Here is a 22,854-nt window from a genome sequence, read left to right on the forward strand (position 1 = left end):
CACAGCGCAGGACTGTACATTTCACAGGCACCACTAGAGGGCGCGCTGTGGTGAAGAATTCCTTCGCGCAGCTGGCCAGGTGATGGGTGTACAAACATGGCGGTGGGTGTATCGCTTCCTAGTCCTCCACCTCCTCTGGTAAAAGCGGAAATGACGTGTAACCGGTGTTTCTCTGACGTGTCCCGGGACTGTAGGTGACGTGTGGTGTGTCTGGTCCGGACGGTGAAAGATGTTGGACTTCTTTACCATCTTCAGTAAAGGCGGCATCGTGCTGTGGTGCTTCCAGGGTGTACCCGGCTCTATTAGCGACTCGGTCAATGCGCTGCTGCGCTCTGTCATCCTGCAGGTAGCCGCCTGGGGGCGCTGTCATCTCAACTGTTAGGGTTCTGAGAGCAAATGGCTGTACTATAGGGGGATATTGGGGTGACTTTCAGGAGATGTGACTGGTTTAGGGGTTCCAGCCTTCATATGGTGACACTTGGGGTTCAGGACCTGTTGGACCTCTAATTCTGTAGGACATTGGAAATGTCACTGCATATTATCCTATTGGGTCCCCATTAATAATATGGGGTGTCAGTAAGGGGATGACATGATTGCTGTATTGGGGATCCTCATGTGATGGGTTGGCACGTGGCGTGGGCATGACTGGACATCGGGTATGATGATGATGGTGGTGATGATGAGAGCTGTGCTATCGGGTTCATGGGAAGTGAAGAGCTTTGGTTGTTTTGGGGTGCCACTGCCCTGGAATATTGGGGTTGATGGCAGGAGGGCGGAAGCGTTCTGGGATGACAGGTACATGTGGGGTGTTGTGTCTTGACATATGGGTAGTTCATGTCCTGCAGAGCTGTAATTTTGGGGTTCATGATGGGGCACTGACCGGGACAGCTTAAATACTAGCAGGGAATATACATGGCGCCAGTAATCTAGAGCATGACCGTGCAGTGGAGGCGGAGCTTGGTGATGGGCGGCCATGCCTGCAGAGATCTGAGGGGTCACTAACGCATCATTACTGGAGTTCCCCTTTAAGGAGCCATTAAACTTTTTTTTCCATCTTTGTATTTTCTGTAGGAGAGAGGCGGCAGCAACTGCTACACCCATGACTCGCTCACCCTCAAGTACAAGCTGGACAATCAGTTTGAGCTGGTGTTCGTGGTAAGACATTTCACCGTACTCGCAAGTCGCCCCCACGGATCGCACGCCTGCAGTTATTCATCTGGTCACTTCTATACAATGTTATTACCTCCTCCACCCCAATGCATGGAGGGAAACTAGAGCTCTGTTCATCCTGGACTTCCTGGTTCATAAATAGAATGTCAGAACTCCAGTGAAGACTGACACAGAATTGGAGGGGGAATGTGGCTGCACCATATGGGTCTGATTAATCATCATTTTTTTTCCTCTTTAGGTTGGGTATCAGAAGATTTTAACCCTGACGTATGTGGACAAGTTAATAGATGACGTCCACAGAGAGTTCCGGGATAAATACCGCAATCAGATACAGCAGAATGGCGCTCTGGGCTTATTAAATGGCTCCTTTGATTTCCATGGGGATTTTGAGATGCTCCTCAGGTACGTTATCCTTCAGGGGCTGCTGCTTTTGGATGTCGCCATTTGGACGGTATGAGCAGGGCGGTAGTAGTGCGGTGTAGTAGTGCAGTGTAGGGGTATTTGGGGGCAATGCTTTGTACTGTCTGATTTACTCCCTGACCTACTGACTGCAATCCCTGCTAGCCATCATAAACCGCGCCTGCAGTCATACTGTTTCTGCCGTCACACGGCTAAATGTCTGACCATTGTCTATGTGTAGAGCATCCCTCACTCTCCACCTCGCCATACCGTGCACATCTCCAGCCCTTTACCTTCTGTATCTCCCCATTACTTGTAGTATGTAAGCTCGTTGGAGCAGGACCCGCACCCCTATTGTTTCCATCAACTGATTACTATTTAACCGTGGTTCTGTAATGTTTGTATTTTGTCTTTCTGTATCCCCCCCTGTCTATGTAAGCGCTGCGGAATATGATGGCGCTATACAAATAAAGTTTATTATTATTATTATTCTGCGCTCGGCCTTACTTGTAGTTATGTCTCCGCCGTGCAGGGTTGCAGAGAAAAGCACCAAAGCTCGAGCCCCTACTGCCATGAAGACGTTCGAACAGTCAGAGAAGTCTAAGAAGACGGTGAAGTCCATGATTGAGAAGCCAGGAGAGAAACTGAAAGAGAATAATAAGAAGAACAAGTCTTCGAAGAAAGAGAGTGAGTCTAGAGGGTTAACCCTTTTAACTTTTGATGAAGCAGAACGCTGGTTATGAGCAGTTGGCACCGGTGGGTAGCCTTTGAGTGAATAATCAGCAGGGCAAGTAGCCAAGTCTGTCTTTGAGATCAGGAGGCACGCCATAGGCCTACATTCACATGCGTCAATCTCGCATGAGTTTTGTGTGTTGCGAGATGCACAAAACCCGTGCGAATATGAACTCCATTCTTTTGAGTGATTAATTGTATTTATTTTTCCTCACAGCGGTGCTCTGAGGTAAAAAATGGCGGCATGTCTAATTTTTTTTCCGTGCCCCTCGGAATGTATTGCCCATTGTTTTCAATGTGACAGTCAATCACATTGCCCCCGCGTGCGCATCGCATTGATTTCCATTGAAATCATTGGAAAACACTTGCTAATGCACAGACACGCCTGAACCGAGCGCTGGAGGATCGGAATTTCACAGAAGTGATGCAAGTCATTTTTGCATGAGCATCGTACCCGCGGGTAAAATGCACATTGACGAGCGTGATATTGGGCCAGGGTTCTCGGCCCAGTATGGCATTTGATGTATGAAGCTAGCCTGACTGGTACATGGGCACAGTCCTGCTCTGACTGTGGGGATCAGAAGAATGCTGCAATTAATGCTAATTGCGGACTTAAAATGGAGAGCCTGGTGAGGGGGAGGTGATACCTCTTGGATAACATCATAGGTAGTCTGGTATACAAAGTAGCAAATGAGAATGGAGTCTGTAGCTAATCTGTAAGGACTGGGTGGTCAGACTATATTTCCTGTTGTCGGCACATACCTAACGGTCCATATACGGTACTCTACTAGTATATAAATATATGCCATACAAAAAAATGAATAATCTCTCAATGCGGTTATTTTAAATTTAAAAAAATATAGTGTTTAGTCCCCTGACGGTCACATTAAAACTGGAAATCCCCTCCAGGAACTGTCACTTTTTTACTGTAATCTTGGAATGTGTCTCATGTAAGTGTAGTTGGCGCAGAACTGTCACCCTAAAGGGGTGTCGGAGTAAGCGGCTGCTTCTAGGTGATACTCAAGCAGTATTGAAGTATCGTTAGTCTAGTATGGCCATTCAGCGGTGCATCGGAGAAGAACACACATGAGACAGTCAGGTGATGTCTCCAAGCTCTTCTTAGTTATTTATATAGGAAGATTTCCAGGACTTGTCAGGAGGTGATCAGGAGCTGCTTCAGCCCCTCAACAACCAGTCAAAGTATAGTGAGCATCTCATAGCAAATCCTAGTAGGTTCACAACCCCGTTCACATGCAGGTATCTTATAGCTTGTAGAAACAGAACATTCTTCTACAAATTATTCTATTGCAAACAAAACCATCCCTGAGAAGGACCCATCCAGTCCAGGGATTATATTATATTGTGGAGACGTCCAGTACATAACAATAGAAGGTCAAAAAATCTAGAACTCATTATTCTTATAAATTGTATTTTTTTACTGTTGACCATTGCTTTGTGAAGTGCGGAGAAGTGGCTGCAGGAATGATGTTTTGTAAGGCCTAATGCATATGGCTGGAATTGCATTGCGGAATCCGGAGCGGGTGTCTGCCTCCGGATTCTGCAGCAAATACAGGCCATAGCATGCAATGTAAAAGTGGGTTTTCATGCCCACGAGCGGAAATCAATTGGCGATTTTTCTGCTCGCTGGGGGAAAATCGCAGCATGCTCTATTTTGAGCCAGATTCCATGCGGACAGCTTTCATTGAAGTCAATGGAAACTGTCCGTCCCACGGCACTTCTGCAATCATCATTGCGGAAAGGGCGCTGAATCTCCATCATTGCCTAGCGACAACTTGGTCACATCTGTACTGCGCATATCGCTGGCCGGCTTATCTGCAGCACAGGCAAAAACCATCCAGACAGGTATGTAGGGGGTCACAGGCATCGGGTTGGATTCCGCTACAGGATCCTGCATGGGGAATCTGACCCGGTCGTGTGCAGGCGGCCTTATACCTAAATGACTCTTGCATTTTCCCCTCTTTGTTTATACACATCATTACTGACCCAGGTACGTCGCTCCTAAGCGAATTCCAGAGGGGACAACTTTCATTTTTCAATGTACAAGGGCTAATCCCTTGTCTTGACTTGTTTTTACCTGATTCCTCAGTCAAGTAATCCGTAACCCTTTCCAATCCACTGTCTGACGTCTAAAGACATTCTGATTGAAGGCTGTACAGCTCTGATGTCAGAAGACGTCCGGCAGGGTATTCTTACTGTATATTACTGGCCGCTCTGTTGTGGGGGGCCTCTCCAGCATGTCACATACTGCCGTACTAGGTCTAGCCAGCAGATGGCCCCATTGTATAATGACAGAAAGAGAAAGCCCCCTAGGAAACCCTGAATCCAAAATTGGATTGCAAAGGGTTAAAGTAGTGGAAAGATTTTGCAGGCGTGGGATGCATGTAATTGGTTGGTCATTAGATAAGCAGCATCATACGGGCATTGTCTAGGGTTCACTAACTTGGTAACTTCTTAGTTCCTGTTTTGCAAGCTTCCTTAAACATATAAGGTAAGCAACGCATTACCAACCTGAATATCCGGTAACCAACTACACACAACAGCAGTATTGGAAATATAGCTTGTCCTGCCTCCAATAGTTTTAACCTTTTCCAATACAGTGTTGGCTCTCGTCCGACATTCAGCTTTTTCTGTGTAGCTCCCATGTCGAACGAGGGCTGACACATTTTTAATTGTATGTAGGACAGTGCTGCGATGTCAGAGGCTGTTCTGCATATGCAGGACAAGTAATCAAGTACTATTGTTCGTCGGTTGGTGGCTGCAATTATGTGGGACTGAATTACATTTATCTGATCATCTAAATAATTTGTTGCCTACACTAATTTGTTCACATTTGCATAAACTTTGGGACAATGAACAGGGTGATACAAACCTTATTTGCCATGCTCCTAGACCGTGCATGAGGTCTACCATTGGGTCTGGGCTCATCTGCTGTGGCTCTTCTAAAGAGGGGGTGTTTAGGAATACTCGTATAAGAGAAACCGTCATGTGGAAGTAATAAATGTGGCAGATGGAAGCCGAGCAAAAGCGCACAGACCTGTTTTACCTTGTGGAGCCATTTATAGGCTTGGTGAGAGTGGCAGGACAGAGTTATTGAGGACCGCTGCCAACCACACTGCCGACACAGCTTCCAGTGCTTATCCCTGGTTCTCAGCAGTGTTGTTGGCAGCTACGTCCAATATTACACAGAGGGAATCGTTGGCACAATACTTGTCTTTTCCTGCACTGGCCGGTTCTTCTATACACCGGCATGTTTTGTTTGCACCGTTACAGTCTGTACGAGGTGTATACGCAAAGAGTATTTGGAAACAGGAACAGTTGATTACGGAGGGATAGCAGGTCACGGGCTTGTATTTTGTTTTTTCTTGGCTTCCCAATAAGATAGACCGGTTCCATACCAACCACAGATCCTGATACCAGGCAGCACCTGGAAATGCAACTTCCTGTACCTTGTGCTCACTGCTCTTCACTACGGTACACCCAGCTGTATTACAGAAAACTAGAGATGAGCGAGCATACTCGGCCACGCCCCTTTTTCGCCCGAGCACCCCGCGAGATTTTCGAGTACTTCCGTACTCGGGCGAAAAGATTCGGGGGGCGCCGTGGATGAGTGGGGGGGGGGGGGGGGGGGGGTTGCAGCGGGGAGAGGGGGAGAGAGAGAGGGCTCCCCCCTGTTCCCCGCTGCTACCCCCCCGCCCCCCGAATCTTTTCACCCGAGTACGGAAGTACTCGAAAATCGCGGTGCTCGATCAAGTAATTACTCGAAACGAGTAGGTTCGCTCATCTCTACAGAAAACCCTTAAATCTGAAGCATGTAAAAGAATGGCTATGTATGGCATGCTTCTTGCTGCAGTGGGGCTATGTGTGCAAATCCAGCAATTTTTATGTTTTTTTTTGTAGGGTCAAAGTCTCTGATTATGACCTCGAGATGTTCAACAAACTTGTTATCCTAAATATAACATTCTCTGCATGACCAGCATGTATCCAGTGTCTTTTCCTTCTAGCTTGGCTGAAGTAGCGGTTGGCAGCTGTATCTGGCATGGTCTGTCAAATCTAGGCTCCAGGATTTTCCTCACGGGCCTTTTGAGGACCACCCAGTTGCTTGGAAGTTTGTGTGACCCCCCCCCCCCCTCTTTTGAGTCTGCATCTGGGAATGAAGCAAACACATATATTTATGAGTATTAAGTCTGAGGAGTCCCTTCACATGGGATGTGAGGTCTCCATCTCCGGTCTACAACTGCTGAGGGAAGTATAAGCCTGTCACAGGGGCTGTACCGAACAGGACGTCCTATGGAGACAGCTTGCCCTTTCTATTAGGTGTGGTTCTCGCTGAATAGAGAGCTAAGAGAAGACAACATTCTGGACATGGGTTTTCCTGCCTTCTTTAGCTTTCTGTATTTTTAACCTCGAAGTGTCATTCAGTCTCTACCTTGATACCACTTTTTGTGGGTGGTTTGAAGTGTGGAACCCTGATCCCTAACCCGTGTAGGATTTCCTGAAGTATCTGGCCAGTAAAATGTGTACCTCTATCACTTTCTATGATCTCTGGTACACTATAACTACAGATTGCTTTGTTCAGTAACGTCTTAGCTGTAGTCTTGGCATTGACGGTCTTCACAGGCCATGCCCCCTGCCACCATGAGAGGAGGTCTATGCAAACAACACTAACTCCCAAACACCTACCTTAGGTAGCTGTATGTAGTCAATCTGCAGGTCACTGGAATGGGCAGTCTGGCCTTGGAGTGCAGCGAAGAGGTGCTTTGGCAACTTTGCCTGGGTTGTGTCGGTCACAAATCATGCATCCCTGCACAAACCTGCAGCATTGTTGAACCCCGGGGCAATCCAAGCAGCAGACCCTACAACACACATTACCTCCTTTGACTGATGCGTTGGTCCTTGGCTTAAATGTGACATCCTAGAGTAGAGCGGGGAGGCACAGGTGTTTACCTTTTACTCTAGACTCCCTTCTCATCCGGTTCTGCACCCTCCTCCTTTTCACTCCTAGGGGCTTGATCGTTCAAAAGAGACAACAAAGACACATCTACACCCGATTCATTTGCAACCAGGTGGATGGCTGATGTATCCAGTGGGAGTAGGGCTGCCACTTTGGCTGCTGCATCTGCCTTTCGACTTTCCAGAGCTTCTGGAGCCTTGACCTTGACTGCTACCTGGTTGGGAAGAGCTAAAGCCTGGTGCAATAAGAATGCCACCTCTGTATTTCGGATTGGTTTACCTGATGATCCAACAAAACTTTTACTGCGCCTCTAGGGTGCGAAATCAAATGAGATTCCAAAAGCGTGCCTCAAATCGGTGTAGACATTAACAGTCTTACCTTCAGCCAGTTTACATGCTTTAGTGAGCGCCATCAGCTCGGCCCGCTGAGCAGATTTCCTAAGAGGGGTGGTTTCTGTTCAATTACCTAATTCTTGGTTACCTTAGCCTGTCTTTGCTTGTCCAACTCAAAATCTGCATTAGCAATTGAAGTTTCAGCAACATTTTCAAGACCCCCTAGTTTCATTTTCAATTGGCTCTAAACAGTCATGCATTTGCATTTGATGATCCATGTTTCCCTCCACACTTTTTCCTAATTCAGTAGAAGCAATGAAGCTGGATTCTGAACGGTACATCTTTTTATAGCCTTATTTGCAAGTTCACACATTGCTGTTTCATACTCGGTGAGCCTGGCCACTGAGAGAATTTATTCTGCGCTCGGTGGAGTGTTTCCAGTATGACGTGGAACAATGACTGAGGGGGTGACCAAGTACAATGGGGGTGGATTTGTCAATTAATACTGCCGCAGCCATGACCGTGCATGTGACTGTGACCCTAATATTACAGTGTCTTCTTTCATAGAGTAGTAGGCCTCTGGCCTACTTTCCCTCCATGTTTCTGTGTGAGCTCACCTTGTGCATGCCCATGTGTTTCATGCAAGAAAAGGGTGAAGGGGAGGGCCGTTAGGAAGGCCAAGAGCTGGGGCTAATGCTATGGATTCTTTGAGATCATGAAAGCATTGCTGGGCCTCCATGGACAGTTCAAATATTTGGAGGGATAGACAGTCATGGCAGGGTTGCAGATGGTTGGAGGCTTGGGGTTTCCATTCTCTGTAGTATCTCGCCAATGTCAAGAAGAGTGAACTTTCCGGGGGTTTCTGGGAAGTGGAATGGCAAGAATTGGTAATGTGCCCTGTGATATGTAATGGTCTAGACACGACTGTGGTTTGGGTTGACAAAGCGGAAGTTTAGACTTTGAGGTTTTGCAACAGTGTTCTGCAAATAAATGTAGCAAACAGTCTCTTCCAGACACTGTTCAGCTGAGACACAACACAGAAGCAAATCATCAACCTACTGAAGCAGTGAGGTGCTGGATACTCTGGGACCCAGTTTTGCAGAAGTGTATGTAGGGCGTCGGAGTACTGCCCTGGAGAGTTGGCTGCTCTTTGCGGGAGCACACAGTAGCAATAGTGCTTGCCACAATGTGTCAAAGCGAATAAAAGAGCTGGGCACTCCCTTGTAGGGGTATGCTGAAAACATGCATTTGTGATATTCACCACTGTGAAAGAGGTGAAGCTGGACGGTACCTGTGACAACATGTGGGGATTTGGCACTTTTAGTGAGTGCTGACAATTGGGACAGCATTAACTGCCTGTAAATCATGGACTATGCAAAAGGTTTCAGGTTGTTCCTTGGCAACCTTTATCTTGACTGGAAACAATGGAGTGTTGTAAGGGGAATGACTTTTCTGTATGATACCTCTTTTCAAGCGCTCAGAGGGTATTGCCTGATGTTGGGCGGCTATGTCAGTTTTTTTCTTTACCAGAGTGACAGGCAGTCGTCCAACATCCATTTTGTTGTTTGGCCTACATAATCTCGACCGATGCAAGAACTTGTTGCATGTAAGGAGATATGTTGTCCTGGTAATCTGCAACTGTAAGTACAGCACAAAGGGCAGTTAGCTGTTGGTTAGTTAGGGGGCTAGTCACCTTAATACTATTGTTTCTTGATTTGCTGTAAGTATATGTGCCCCCAATAAGTTGGCTGGGCAGGTTTCTGACACCAAAAATCTACCCACAGCTTCCTGAGTATCATGAAGGATTGCAGTTAATTGTTTTGTTTTTCATAATTGCATTTCTTTACCTCTTATTTTCATTCCATGGTATTATTGTACCTTGACGCCACTGGAACTGGTGGGTGTGCACAAGGGGAAGGCTGTTTGACAGCCAGTTGATGCCCCATTTTTGTAATTGGCTGCAGGGCTGGCTTCCCGTGCTCGGACTCACAGGTCCTGGCAGTGATTAATCACTCCAGCCGCAGTTTTCCCAGGCGTGCTGGTCCACTGGTGCAGGACGTAGAAGGAATGTGAGCGGCGTCTGGAGGAGCGCCTTTCTGAACTAGGAGGCAGCAGACCCTCAGACGGAGGAGCGGCGTTCTGACTAGGCGCTGTGACTGCTTGCCGGGAGGCTGCCTGAGCGCCTGTGCCAACAGTCACAGCGCTGCCAGTAGCACACAGTGGAGGCCGCCGGGGACACTCACGAAGATGTGAGGGTGCCGGTGACTGTCTTATGGGCCGAGGGGACTCTGATGCCAGTCAGCCACCTTGGAGCACAGTGAGTGGGGAAGAGGGCGGCGGAGGGAAACAGTCACAGCGGGACGTGCAGCTCTGGTCCTTCTGCAACGATGCTGTTGCTTCTGGACCGTGCACCGCTGTACCCTCCCGCTCCCTGTCACTCACCCCCGGCGCAGTGTGTCTGTCCCCGCCACTGTCCTCCCTGAAGTGGTTCAGTCAGTGCTCTTGTGCTAACAGTCTCGGCGCACTGCAGCAGGACTCCAGTCCTGCTGCAGCCTCCCTTGGACCCGCTGTGTCCACTCACTGACTGCCAATGACAAACGGGTCATCACCTGGCTGTAAAACAGCCTTCCCCTTGTGCACACCCACCAGTTCTGGTGGCGTCAAGGTACAATAATATCTAATTCCATATTTCATCACCCCTGAAAGCAATTCTGTTGGTATATCAGATGTGCTAAAAACTGAACTGGCTGCTTTAGGGGCCAATAACAACTGATGGGGTCACTTGCTGGTAGGGTGAGGGTAGTCAAAACAGATTGACTTTCCTCACCTGGAATTGCTGGTGCAATGAATGGGTGTGGGACATCCGGATCGCCAATTTTTTAATTGGCTGGTGGGTTTTGCCCTGCACCTTTTGTGGACAATTGTGAGAAAAATAACCCATTTCCTGGCAATTGTAACACCGAGACTGCACTAGATTCCTCCTTTACTTTGTTGGACCATTGCATCTGAGCTGACCACCTCGTGCTTTTGAGAATCTGTGTCGCATTCATTCCAGTATTTCTAGATTGCTCCTGTGTAAGTTCAACTGACTGACATACTGTTAATAAGTGAGCAGGATCTTGACCTCTGTTTTGGCTCGGGGGATTACCTTATGGATAGGTTTATGAAGTCCACCCAGGAACGTACAGTATAGGATTCTTTCATCTGCAGTTGCTCTTGACTGTAATCCCATGTGGTCGTCTCCCACTCCCTCATACCACACACATCCTTGCATAATAGACATGGTTTCCCCTTTCTTTTGGGTGATGTTATCAAGTGAGAGAGGGTTCCTCTCCATCTGTGCCATGACCTTCACAGCAGTCACCTCTCAGGTCCTTCCTAAAAGTCTTTTAACTTGTCCCAATTCCGCGTTAAATCAGTCTAGCAATTGGGCATCCCTTTCTCTAGTCTTTCACCATCTTGACATACAGCCACAATACAAATAGACACAGTAGGCAAACCCCTCTATAAAGTGCACTTCTATTAACCACAAATCGCCTTCACACTTTGCAGCATTCATTCAAGTAGTCTTAGTCCCAATAACGTTTGTCAACCTAGATCCGGTGGGGAACAGATCAGTCTGTCACTGTATGAGAGAACGTATCGTTTTACAAAATAATCCCAATCTCTGTTGCATCTGGAACAGGGGCAACGTACTAGTTAAGGATACTAAAATGGTCCACTCAAATAAGGGGCTATCGGAACTGTAAAGGCTCTGATTTACCCCTCCTGTGAAGGAGTAGTACACTACATATACAAAGGGGACACTGTCTACTCATTCACACTCACAGACAATGTTATTATTTTCATACACTGATGATCTTACAGCAAGTAAAATAGAAATTGAATTCTGTACCCTTCTCTAGACAATAGACAGTCAAACACACTTAAGAATCAAAAGGTCTTACTGCGGTTTGGTGTTTTGCTTGATGTCTACTATCCGGAGATCACTGGCAGGTTTCAGGACATCTCACTTGCCCGCATTCTCCACCAGAATGTTAGAGTAATCAACTGCTAGCAGGTGATACTTGTGGAGTATTGAAGCCTCATCAGTCAAGCATGCCCAGCGGTTCATCAAAGAATACACATGAAACACTCAAATGATGTTTCCAAGTTCTACTGAAGCGTTTTATTATTGCATAGTTTATATAGCAAGATTTCCAGGACTTGTCAGGAGGTGATCAGGAACTGCTTCACCCCCTCAAGAACCAATCAAAATAGAATAAACTTTTCATAGCTAATCATAGTAAGTTTACAACCCCTTCACATGCAGGTATCTTATAGCTTGCAAAAACAGAAAATTCTGTTACAAATTATTCTATTGCAAACAAAACAATCCTTGAAAAGGACACATCCAGTACATAAAGAAAGACATGTCCAGTACATAATCGTTTGTAAAGGAATATTATCCTTGAAGAAAGACGTATCCAGTACATAAACAGTAGAAAGAATGTCAAAATATCTAGAAGGACATCTGCTTAGAATAATTCATTACTCTTATCATTTGTATTTTTCTGTTACTATACTAAAAAAAACCCTTTTAAGTGCATTGCAATTTTGACTGGAGAAGGGGGCACCCTCGGCAATTGTCAGTGTATTTCTATTGTTGAGTGTCCTGATGACTGTTTTCTGCACCACATGACCTCGTCTTAACATGTTTGCGTTCCACAGACATTTCTAGCAGGTTCCACTGCTGTGCCCTATGCCCAGAGCAGAAGAGGGGCCTGGGCCTCGGGCGGCTTTTGGAGGCTCTGCTTATGCTGCACACACTGATTTCCTGCCCACACTGAAGCCTTCTCTCCGTTTTGTAGACATTGCACCAGAAGTCGTCCCGTCAAATAAGGTGAAGGTCAGTGCCCCTGCATCAGCCGGGGACAGGGAGGAGCTAAGTACCGAGGAGGCCATACAGAAGAAACGTGAGGAGTTCTTTAAGAAGAGAATGAAGACTGGGGACAAAGCCAGGTGGGTATATGACATGGGTCAGAGTCATGCAATCACTTGAATGCTGATGTAGCCTATATAGTTGTATTTTCTTTCTTTCCATAGCAAATCCCCAAAACCGGAGGCTCAGAAGGAGAAAGGAAAGCAGCCCCGTGTATGGGAACTTGGAGCATCAACCACCAAAGAGTTAGATTACAGCAAACCCACTACCAATGGCAACGCAGAGGAGGTGGCTGCACCAGATGATGATCTGGAGGCACTGGTGAGATAGAACACCAGGGGGTATCCAGTCATAGTCCTGGGGAAGAGCTAGGATGCAGATATATGGATCCTCCAGTTATATATAATGAGGTTTTGCAACTTTGTCCCCTTCCTGTTGCGTGATGAATACTCAATTGGTGGGAGGTCAACTGCTGGGACTCACTGCCCTTCCTGTCATAAGACTATGGCTAGGAGCTTGGATGGAGCTGCAGTCTGTCATTTGCCCTGACATTCTATTCAGTCTATGGCAGTTTGCTTGGGTATTCTTGTCATAGCCTTTACTGTTCTGGCATTTAGCACCTGTGAAGTGGATGGGTGATTCAGCTGCCGTTGCGGGTGAGCGGTGAGTTGCGGGAGTGAGCGGGGGGAGAGAGAGATCTCCCCTCCGTTCCTCCCCGCTCTCCCCCCGCCGGCAGCCGAATCTTTAGAGATGAGCGGGTAGGTACTCGAATAAGGCACTACTCGCTCGAGTATTTTGCCTTAGCGAGTATGCTCGCTCATCTCTAGTGATAACTGCTCGTGGCCAGCATACCCCTTTTAATAACCGTATGCAGAGGCGTAACTTGAAGATTCAGGGTCCCAATGCAAAATCTGTAACAGGGTCCCCAACTATGCTTTATTCATACTACTAGGCTCCCTATACGGAGAAGATAGGCCTTATGGGGGCCCCCTAAGGGTCCTGGGCCCGGGTGCAACCGCATCCCCTGCACCCCCTATAGTTACCCCCCTGACCATATGTGAACCTATTTGGTCATTGTGGACTGTTCATGTGATGTGTTTTCCAGAGATCCCGTAGTGGTCTCATGTCAGGAAACCCCCCGGATGTGGAGTATGAAAGCAGCAGCGAAGACGAGGAAGACATCCCTTCTGTTCAAACTAAAGCTGCAGCCAAGTCCAGGTAACCTACATGTCACTGGCCGGTGAGGAGAGGGTTGAGGGATCTGTGTTGTCTTCTCATCACTAGGGGTTTTCTTTCTTCTTCCAGTGCCAAGAAGAGCGCATTTGGAGGAATGTTTGGGATGTTGAAGGGCCTGGTGGGGGCTAAAAGTTTATCTTTGGAAGACATGGAACCTGTTTTAGAGAAGATGAAGGACCATCTCATAAGTGAGTATCAGATTGATAGGAAATAGTGAAATGTGTGAGCAGTGGAGCTGTGATGCACCTTACACTCAGCTTCCCTGGAGTATTGACTGGAATAAGAGAAGGTGTCTCATAAGTCAGTCCCTATCACATATACAAGTACCCATGGTGCTCAGTAGGCTGCCATACTGGTCATGTTATACACACTGTAGAGCCTGCTTATGCCGAAGACTAATAATGCTCGGTGTACCACAGGGCCTGAGGAGTGGATCATGACTCAAGTCCTACCTGACCACAGATAGATGCAGATGCAAATACCTTTTTTTGTCATGCAGAACATCACCTGTAAGGCATTTTAGTATAAAATTGATATCCAGAAGAATGTTGTCAGTGACATTCTTGTGCACAGATCAGTCATTTCTAACATTTTTGCAATTCTTGCAGCCAAGAATGTAGCCGCGGACATTGCTGTGCAGCTGTGCGAGTCTGTGGCAAAAAGACTGGAAGGGAAAGTCATGGGAACTTTCTCAAGTAAGTCGGAATACTTCCTCCAAAAATGTAAATTTGTAAATCCCACATCCACCTGTTCACTATATTATCCTGCATTGTACTCCCTATTCTGCTGGTGGAGACATAATATACGAAGACTACATTAATTATCCTGAATTGCAACCAGTAATTACACTCCGGAGCTGCACTCGCTGTTAGATTGCTTCTTGGTATAATAGTGATCAGGGGTGGACATTGAGTTTGTGCCTCTCATCTCTCCACTTTTCTCCTATTAGCTGTGACTTCGGCAGTGAAACAAGCTTTACAGGAGTCCTTAGTGCAAATCTTGCAGCCAAAGCGTCGTGTGGATGTGCTGCGTGATGTGATGGAGTCACAGCGCATGCGTCGTCCATACGTCATCACTTTTTGTGGGGTGAATGGAGTCGGGAAATCCACCAACCTAGCTAAAGTAAGTACATAAAAGAATGCAGGGAGATGTCAACTTTACCCTCCTCCCAATTAATAACTGACCTCTCCTCCTGCCCCGGATACAGATTTCCTTCTGGCTGATCGAGAACGGTTATAACGTGCTCATAGCGGCTTGCGACACATTCCGAGCCGGGGCGGTGGAGCAGCTACGCACTCACACCAGACGCCTTAATTCCCTGCACCCTCCTGAGAAGCACAATGGGCGCAGCATGGTGCAGTTGTATGAGAAGGGCTATGGCAAAGATGCCGCTGGAATTGCCATGGAGGCCATATCTTATGGTGAGCGCCTTCACTGGAGAGATACAGATTAACATTAAAGGGCAACTCGACCTTCTAGCATCTGATACAGTTTTATGTAAATCAAGTATTTAATCTCTATACCATTAAAAATTCTGTGATTATCTAATAGACTTTTTAATTTCTCATCCATTTCAAGATTGCTTTGAGCTGTATGTGAATGGAAACCTTGTTGATTACACTCAAAGCATGAAAACTCATACAAACCTTGTACTTTTTACAGCTGAGTGTTTGATATATCCTTTCTAGGCAATCTTTCTTTTGTGAAGGTTTTCAGCCTCTCGATATAAACAAGGATGTTTCCATTCACTGACAGCAAGCCAAGATCTTGAAAATGGTGCGAAGTTGAAACAAAGTGTTTTAGAAAGTTGCAGAAACTTTCATTCTACAATAAGCATGCATCACACAATGCTTGGCATGAATCTGTTGGTTAAACTGCTCTGGTGAAGTTAAAGCTGTGCTGTGATGGTTGCTATGGACAAGTTTTAGAAAATCTGTGTCCCGCTCTGTCAGGTTTCCATCTTTTATGCTGAAAATGGAAATCTGCCTGAAACCACAGAGTTTAATGTGCGAAACAGAGAAACGTGCCGTCCACGTTGCTCTTATATTCTGCTAAAACAAGACTGCCAGGGAAGGAAACCTTGTGAAATGGAGACCAAAGTGGTCTCCTTTTCACACATTAAGGGCTATGGTTCTGTCTCAATGCATCTTGGGATGTGAGACAGAACTTTGGACACAGTGGGGTCAGGCCTGAGACTGTAGTGTGAAAGGAGCCTTATTGTGTGTTTCTCTTGTCATGATGCAGCTCGGAATCAGAGCTTTGATGTAGTGCTGGTGGACACAGCCGGCCGCATGCAGGACAATGCTCCACTGATGACTGCACTGGCCAAGCTCATCGCTGTCAATATGCCGGATCTCGTCCTTTTCGTTGGGGAAGCCTTGGTCGGCAATGAGGCGGTGGATCAACTGGTAAGGTGTTCATTACCTGCTTAGAATATTTGAGTCTAATGATAAACCAGTCTGGGGAAGCTGTCTGACATCCCATGTGGCTGCTATGTCAGTCGTGATAGCTGTCACCCATATATTCTAATTACCTGTGGATCATAGATGCAGCCGGCAACCAGACAAGACGATGATACACCTTAAATCTAAATCCTTGTAAATGCTCAGATGCCAGGTGACTATTTATTTATTTCATGGATGTAACGATGGGATCTCTGGATTCGCAGGTGAAGTTTAACAAGGCTTTGGCGGATCATTCGATGTCGGAGAAGGCACGTCTTATTGATGGGATTGTGCTCACCAAGTTTGATACAATTGATGATAAGGTAGGAACTTACATATTCCAGGTTAAAATTCAGTAGTTTTCTTTTTGGCACTAAGCTGCCACTGTTGTTCTGTACTGTTCCTAATTTTGGCATTGTGCTGACCCCCTAAAAAGTTTCATGTCATTAACACCAAATGGTAAAGGTTGTAAAAAATTTTTTTCTCTGCTCTGGCCCCCCAAAAATAAATGTTTTAAACAGAGTAGTTTTTAGGGAATTTGGCCACACGGGTGGGCAGTGTATAATTAAAAAAAAAAAAGTGCGGCTCAGTTTGTAAAGGCTGGGGGGCCCTGCGAGCAGCGAGAGGTAAATATTTTTTTTTTAACTGCTCTTCGGTCCACCCTTGTTGTTCTTCCTATTTTCTTTTGCACCAGGCCGTTTAACCCTCTGCCTGGTTGTAGAAATGGGAATGGTTATACATTATATGTACCCCAAAATGGTACTAATAAAAACTACAGCCCCACAAAAAACAAGCCCTCATATGGTGTAATGGCTTTTGAAACTGGGTGATGAAAATCTCCAAAATATCACATTCTAAGGTTCCAAACTAGGCCACGTCCTTAACGCCACTGGATGTAAGTTACGTCCTGTGGGTCGATTGCGCTCCATACAATGTGGGTGCCTGCTGTTTCTTACAGCGGACACCCAGTAGAAACAGCTCCGATAAGCTGCGCTGCTAATTGGAGCTGTTAACCCTTTAAATGCCGCAGTCAATTTTCACAGCGGCATTTAAATGCCCCGACCGATGTTCGGGTTACCGTGCAGGAGCGATCAATAAATGTGAAAAAAGTTTTACTAATTATTAAAAAATAAATAAAAGGTAAGTAAAAGTTTTACAAAACCCTTTTCCCATACTTATATTAAAAGAATCTAAATAATAAAACAAAAATACATATTTGGTATTGATGCAGCTGTAAAAGTCCAATTTATCAAAGTAACGCGTTATTTACACGGTGAACGTCGTCAGGGTTAAAAAAGGTAGCGGGTCATTTAATAGCTGATCAGTTGAAGTCCACTGTCCAGGACCCCTGCCTATCAGATGTTCACTAAGCTGCACACATCTCTTTGCAGTGGCCTTGCATGGCATTGCAGGCACAGCCTCCATTGAAGTATATAGGAGCTGTGCCTGTAACACCATGCTGTACCATGGCAAAGTGTACTTGTCAATGTAAGTATGTATGTTTCTATATTTTCATCAGTATGACAACAGCAAAACCAAATTTACATAGTTGTCTTTGTTTCTTTGTCTTTTGCACAATAAGATTGCGCTCACACATAGCAAATTCAGTGGAGATTTTCTACAGCACAAACACTGGCAAATTTTGCATTAAAATTCATACCATTGGCGTGGATTGTAGTGCAGATCTGCAGAAGACTTCACCCCTTCACTGCCAATCTACGGCAAAATCCACCATGCATGAACATTTAAAGAAAGAAAAATTTTTTATTTTTTTTTAACGGAAGACTGCGGTGTCTGAGGGCTTAAACTGTCAGGCTTGCAGCTGAACTCCAATCCTGCCAGTTGTGTGTATGAGCCGGGCGCCTGCTGCCAATATATCAGTCATGGAGCAGAAAGTAACCCTCACCGGTCCCGAGGAAAGCTCAGCAGTGCTTCAGTACAGTGAAAACCCTCTAGCTGTATGAACATCTCAGAGCAAAATATTTTCAGAGTTGACAGCAGGAATTTTAACTTTTTGTCAGCTTTTCAATAAGATTATAAAGTCACTTTACAAGTTAATTAGCATTTTTGCTAAGTTCTGTAAGGGAGGGGGTGTGGGCTGGAATCAGATTGCAGTAGGCTGTGTTTTTAATTGAAAATAAATAAATATATATAAAAATCCCCAACCTCACCATCCTTGTCCAACTCTTATCTTCATAGTTGATTCACTTCATAATAAATAGTTCTGCACCTTCTGAATAGGATACAAAATTTCAAAATTGAAACCATAGTATCAGCTGTATCCTGCTGTGAGTCCCTGATAAGGCTCATTGTTGTCAGCATGCTGAAAGACAACGATGAGCGATGCTTTAATGAAAACTGCATGATCTCAGTGCAGTTACACACAACGGTTATTGCTCAAAAGATGGCTTTGAGTGATTTTTGAGCGATAATGGTTGTGTCTAAAGGGCCTTTACAGTGGTTTCCCAATCAGCTGATCGGCCAGAGGCCCGGTGCTGCTGTGCTAATATTAGATGATGCTCTCCTAACCTCTCGTTCTTCCTCTCCTCCAGGTTGGCGCTGCCATCTCCATGACGTATATCACCGGACAGCCCATTGTGTTTGTGGGTACAGGGCAGACCTACTGTGACCTGCGCAGCCTGAATGTGAAGGCTGTGGTGGCTGCACTGATGAAAGCCTGAGCGAGGCCTGCGGCCAGAGATCTCTCCATTAGTGTTATATCTGCTGTATTATCTTCTGATGTGTATTCTCTGCTGCCTAAATCCTTGTCCCTACTGGGCTCCATTGTCCATGTGCCTCGCACTTGTTGAGCTCTGAGCAGCTGAATGGGGGGGAGGAGGGAAAGGCAGGACCCTATATATACACAATTCTCGGCCATAGAAAAAAAGCTATTTGGATTGTGCTAATCTGGAATATAGTAAAATTCCAATCATCCACGATTATCTGGACTATTTGGAATTCAAAGTGACTGGAAGTTTGGACAGCCGTAGCCTATTTCTACTGCTACCTTGACTGTTTAGGACCCAATGTCATGGTTAGGTGCTGACACCCCAGCCCTGAACCATCACAATAGGTTCTGGGACCTACAGGGTTGTCATTAGACCCGCCAGATAATGATACTCCGACACAGAAAAAAATTTTCAGTCAATGGCTGTTGCACCATGAATGGCCAGCAGGCGGTGCTGACCATCAATGTATCTTTATATTGCTGCTAATGGAAATCTGCAATCTCTTAAAGGGGTATCCCGGTTCCAACAAGATATCCACATGATGGTGGATAAACCAGTTGATCATTGCAGGACCTACTGCTGGGACCCCTAGTGCTCACTAGAAGGGGGAACTGGTTGGTCCCTGGATAAAGGAAGCACGGGTTCGGCAACCACACTGTACTTGATTTGAGTGAGAGCGCCGGAGATACCTGGGGATTGTCGACACATTCAATGAAATGAATGGAACATATAATGCGCCTGCCTGACATTTGTTTCCTTACTTCAGGGATGGACTGGGCTCCAGTTATCATGATCTGTGGGGGTCCCAGTGGTAGAACCTCCACTGATCAGTTAGTTATTATTTAGTCTGCGTGCAGGGGATAACTTGTTGGAACCGGAATACCACCCCCTCCCTTTTATATATTTTTTTTAAGGGCTCTTTCATGCGGTCATGGTGCTGTTAAAACCACATCTGAAAACCCATATACATTTTTAATGTAACTTTTTGGGGTGAAACACTTAAAACAAATGTTTCATCTGGGGAAACTGTAACCGTATCAAAAAGAGCTGCAAAAAATGCATATGCTTTTAAGGCACCTCAACCATGACCGTATGAATACACCCTCAAGGAGGCCTCCAGTTTTATGTAAATCTAGTTCTATCACCGTATCATGGAAGGCTGTGCAACTTTGTAACAGACGGCTTTAATCCTTCATTTTCAAAATCTATGTGCTGTCAGTGAATTGAAACATTCTTGTGTCTAGCCAGAGCCTGAAAACCTTTTCCAGACCTGATCCTTGACACAGCTGAGGGTTTGCTCATGTGTTTCCCCTCTAGACACCTCTGCTGGACATCAGCCTGATACATTTAGGGTGGCTTCACGCGGACATATTTGCGTGCAGAATACACAGAGAATAGAACTCATTGAGTTCACTCTCCTATTTCCCTTTTTTTGCACGTGCATTTCTCTGGTTTGCAAAAAACTGCACCTTGCTCTATTTTGTGTGCATATGCGCACAAAAGTGCCTGTAGAAGTCTATGGGGGGAGGGGGGCGCGCGAAATACAGCACAAAACAGACGGGAAGAAAACGCATTTGGACATCAAAAGGCTAAATGGCCTTTTAAATCAGTGCGGAGAAGTGTCTCGTGCCCATGTGTATATGCAAAAAAGTACAGTAAAATACACTGATACGTGCACAAAAGTGCCTTGTTCGCTGTGCAAATGTATTGCGCTGAGGCACACCACACACAAAAACACGTGTCTGTATGAAGCCGACCTTAGAGCGGCCCTCTGGGCCTAGACAAACAGAGATGGCTGCACAGTTTCTCTGATTGGCAGGTGCTGATCACATTAGCAGCATCAGCCAATCAAGGCAGGTTTCATGTCACTAATAGACAGTGCACATCAGGTAGTCGGAGAAGTCGTGCTGGCACGTGCCTGATCGATAGTTCTCGTGTTTGTTTGGTTCGGAGGACTAAGACAAGCAGAAATGTGCAGGAGCACGGGCACAGGTGTAAAAAGGGGCCTTAGGGCTCCTTCACACGAATGTCCTTTTAACACTCCGATAGCCAAACTAAAAAAACCTAACTATCGGAGCTTGAAATTGTGTGAACGAAGAATAGCCATGAGCAAATTGTAGCTATTTTTCACAATTTTACCCGGCTGGCTGTGGCGTCTTGCAGTGCAACAACGCCGCAGCCCCGCAATCCCTCGGCCGCCCAAACTATAGAATGACATGAAATGCCTCACTAGAGGCACCTGTCATTGTTTAGCAGCTCCCTGCTCCTAAACTCCCTCCTCCCCATTGCTGGCCAGTTCCCATTGACTCCTAGAGAAGTCTATGGAGTCTCCAGCGTTTTGCCATCAGAACAAATCCTATTTGTTGACCTTAAAAAAACACGCCTATTGCGCGAATTATTTATTTATTTTTTCTTTTTTAGGTGCGTTAAAAAAAGGTGCGTTCATCTAAAAGAACTGGAAGCCATTGGTTCTTTTAGATGCAATATTTTTGACTCGCCTATTTTGCGTTAAGGCCTCTTTCACATGAACCTGATTTTATGTGAACTGATTTGTGCTTCTGCTGTTGACTTCGCAGGGCTGGTCTGCGCTGACACACTGTAACGTAGCAGCTGTTAAGTATGATTAGTGGGAAACAAGAATGATTGATTCCATGACTGCATTTTGAAAATGGTGAAATATAAAATCCAAGGCATATCAAAAGTTGCAGACCTTTCATCATAAAGTGAGTGCATTATTTACATTTCACTGGAGTGGACCCCTTCCATGTTCCTGCCACTTGCCCCTGCAGGGGGCAGCACCTCTTGTGAGATCAGCCAAAGGTCCCTTTACATGGGGCAATTATTGTCCAAATTATCACTGGAAACAGCAAATTCAGGTGATAATCATCCCATGTACAAACGTCCGCCAACAGGGCACTGAGCCAAAAATCAAGTGACTGACCGATGTAAATGGGAGCCGCTCAATCTTGTTTATTGTGAATGGAGGCGGGTGGGCTGCCATGAACCCCGGCCGCTCCGCCTTCACTCACTTGACCGACTCTTGCTCCTATGTAATGCACAGGAGCGACCGTCGTACCTGAACAGTCAGCATCGTAGGAAGACCTAGTGAACGTCCTCACGCCTCCGCAAGAGCAGTGGTTCAGTGACGGGCGGTGGCTGCTCGCAGTAGATTACTGGCCACAGATCGCCGGGTTCATGCTTGTCTATAGCCTCACCTCAGCAATGTTCTTTATGATCTGTTTATTCCCTGCTGCATTCAGATGGGGAACTTAGCTTAATGACATCTTGTTCCTCCTCGTCTAGTGGCGCCATGTTCTGCTGATGTGCAATATATGGATCAGTCCATTTAAAGAGAGTAAAACCTAATTTATAAGAGAATAAATTTCTTAAATAAGAATAAACTTTCTGTATCTGCAAGTTGTTCTGGTGGGAACAGGGGGGCTTCCAGTCCTGGCTGTACACAACAGGGGGGGACTCTGTGTTCTCATTACTGTACGGTATGATCCTCTATTCCTGCCAGTTGGGGGGATGCCTAATTCATGCCATTACCTGATGGGAGCACCCTGGCCCTCGTACCAGCCGGAAGCGTTTATCTCCTCTCCAGTTATGTCCAGCGTGGCTCCGGCGACACACAATGTAAAGGTTAGATGTCGCCTTTGAAGATGGCTTCTCACACTCTCCGTTGTGGCACAGTTTGGTCCTCTGCCCTTATTTCCCCAGTGCATAATAGTTACCAACTCGGCGTCATCCTCGATCAGATTTTCCTCAGCATTAGAGCTCTTTCACACGGGCGCTGCAATTTTCGTCCGGCCGTGTCATGGCCGCAACGCTACCGAAAATCGTAGAGCAAGAGGCAGCCATAACCAAGTCAGGCTGCATCTCCCGTTTCTGCACCCGTTCAGACGGCTGAGTGCGGGGT

At 46.1% G+C, this 22,854-nt stretch overlaps 1 protein-coding gene across 1 annotated transcript; it reads left to right on the forward strand.

Annotated features, from left to right (window-relative positions):
* The first annotated feature begins 156 nt into the window (after positions 1–156).
* Positions 157–22,336, forward strand: SRPRA (SRP receptor subunit alpha). The gene is made up of 14 exons (XM_066607270.1): positions 157–346; positions 1,072–1,155; positions 1,409–1,572; positions 2,102–2,256; positions 12,456–12,606; positions 12,691–12,847; positions 13,632–13,744; positions 13,832–13,950; positions 14,371–14,457; positions 14,712–14,884; positions 14,970–15,183; positions 16,007–16,170; positions 16,431–16,529; positions 18,759–22,336. The coding sequence occupies exons 1-14, from the start codon at positions 230–232 to the stop codon at positions 18,885–18,887; spliced, it is 1,926 nt and encodes a 641-aa protein (XP_066463367.1). The 5' UTR covers positions 157–229; the 3' UTR covers positions 18,888–22,336.
* Positions 22,337–22,854: the final 518 nt, after the last annotated feature.

Source organism: Eleutherodactylus coqui, chromosome 6, assembly GCF_035609145.1.
Source record: "Eleutherodactylus coqui strain aEleCoq1 chromosome 6, aEleCoq1.hap1, whole genome shotgun sequence".
In the NCBI taxonomy this organism is placed as follows: Eukaryota; Metazoa; Chordata; class Amphibia; order Anura; family Eleutherodactylidae; genus Eleutherodactylus; species Eleutherodactylus coqui.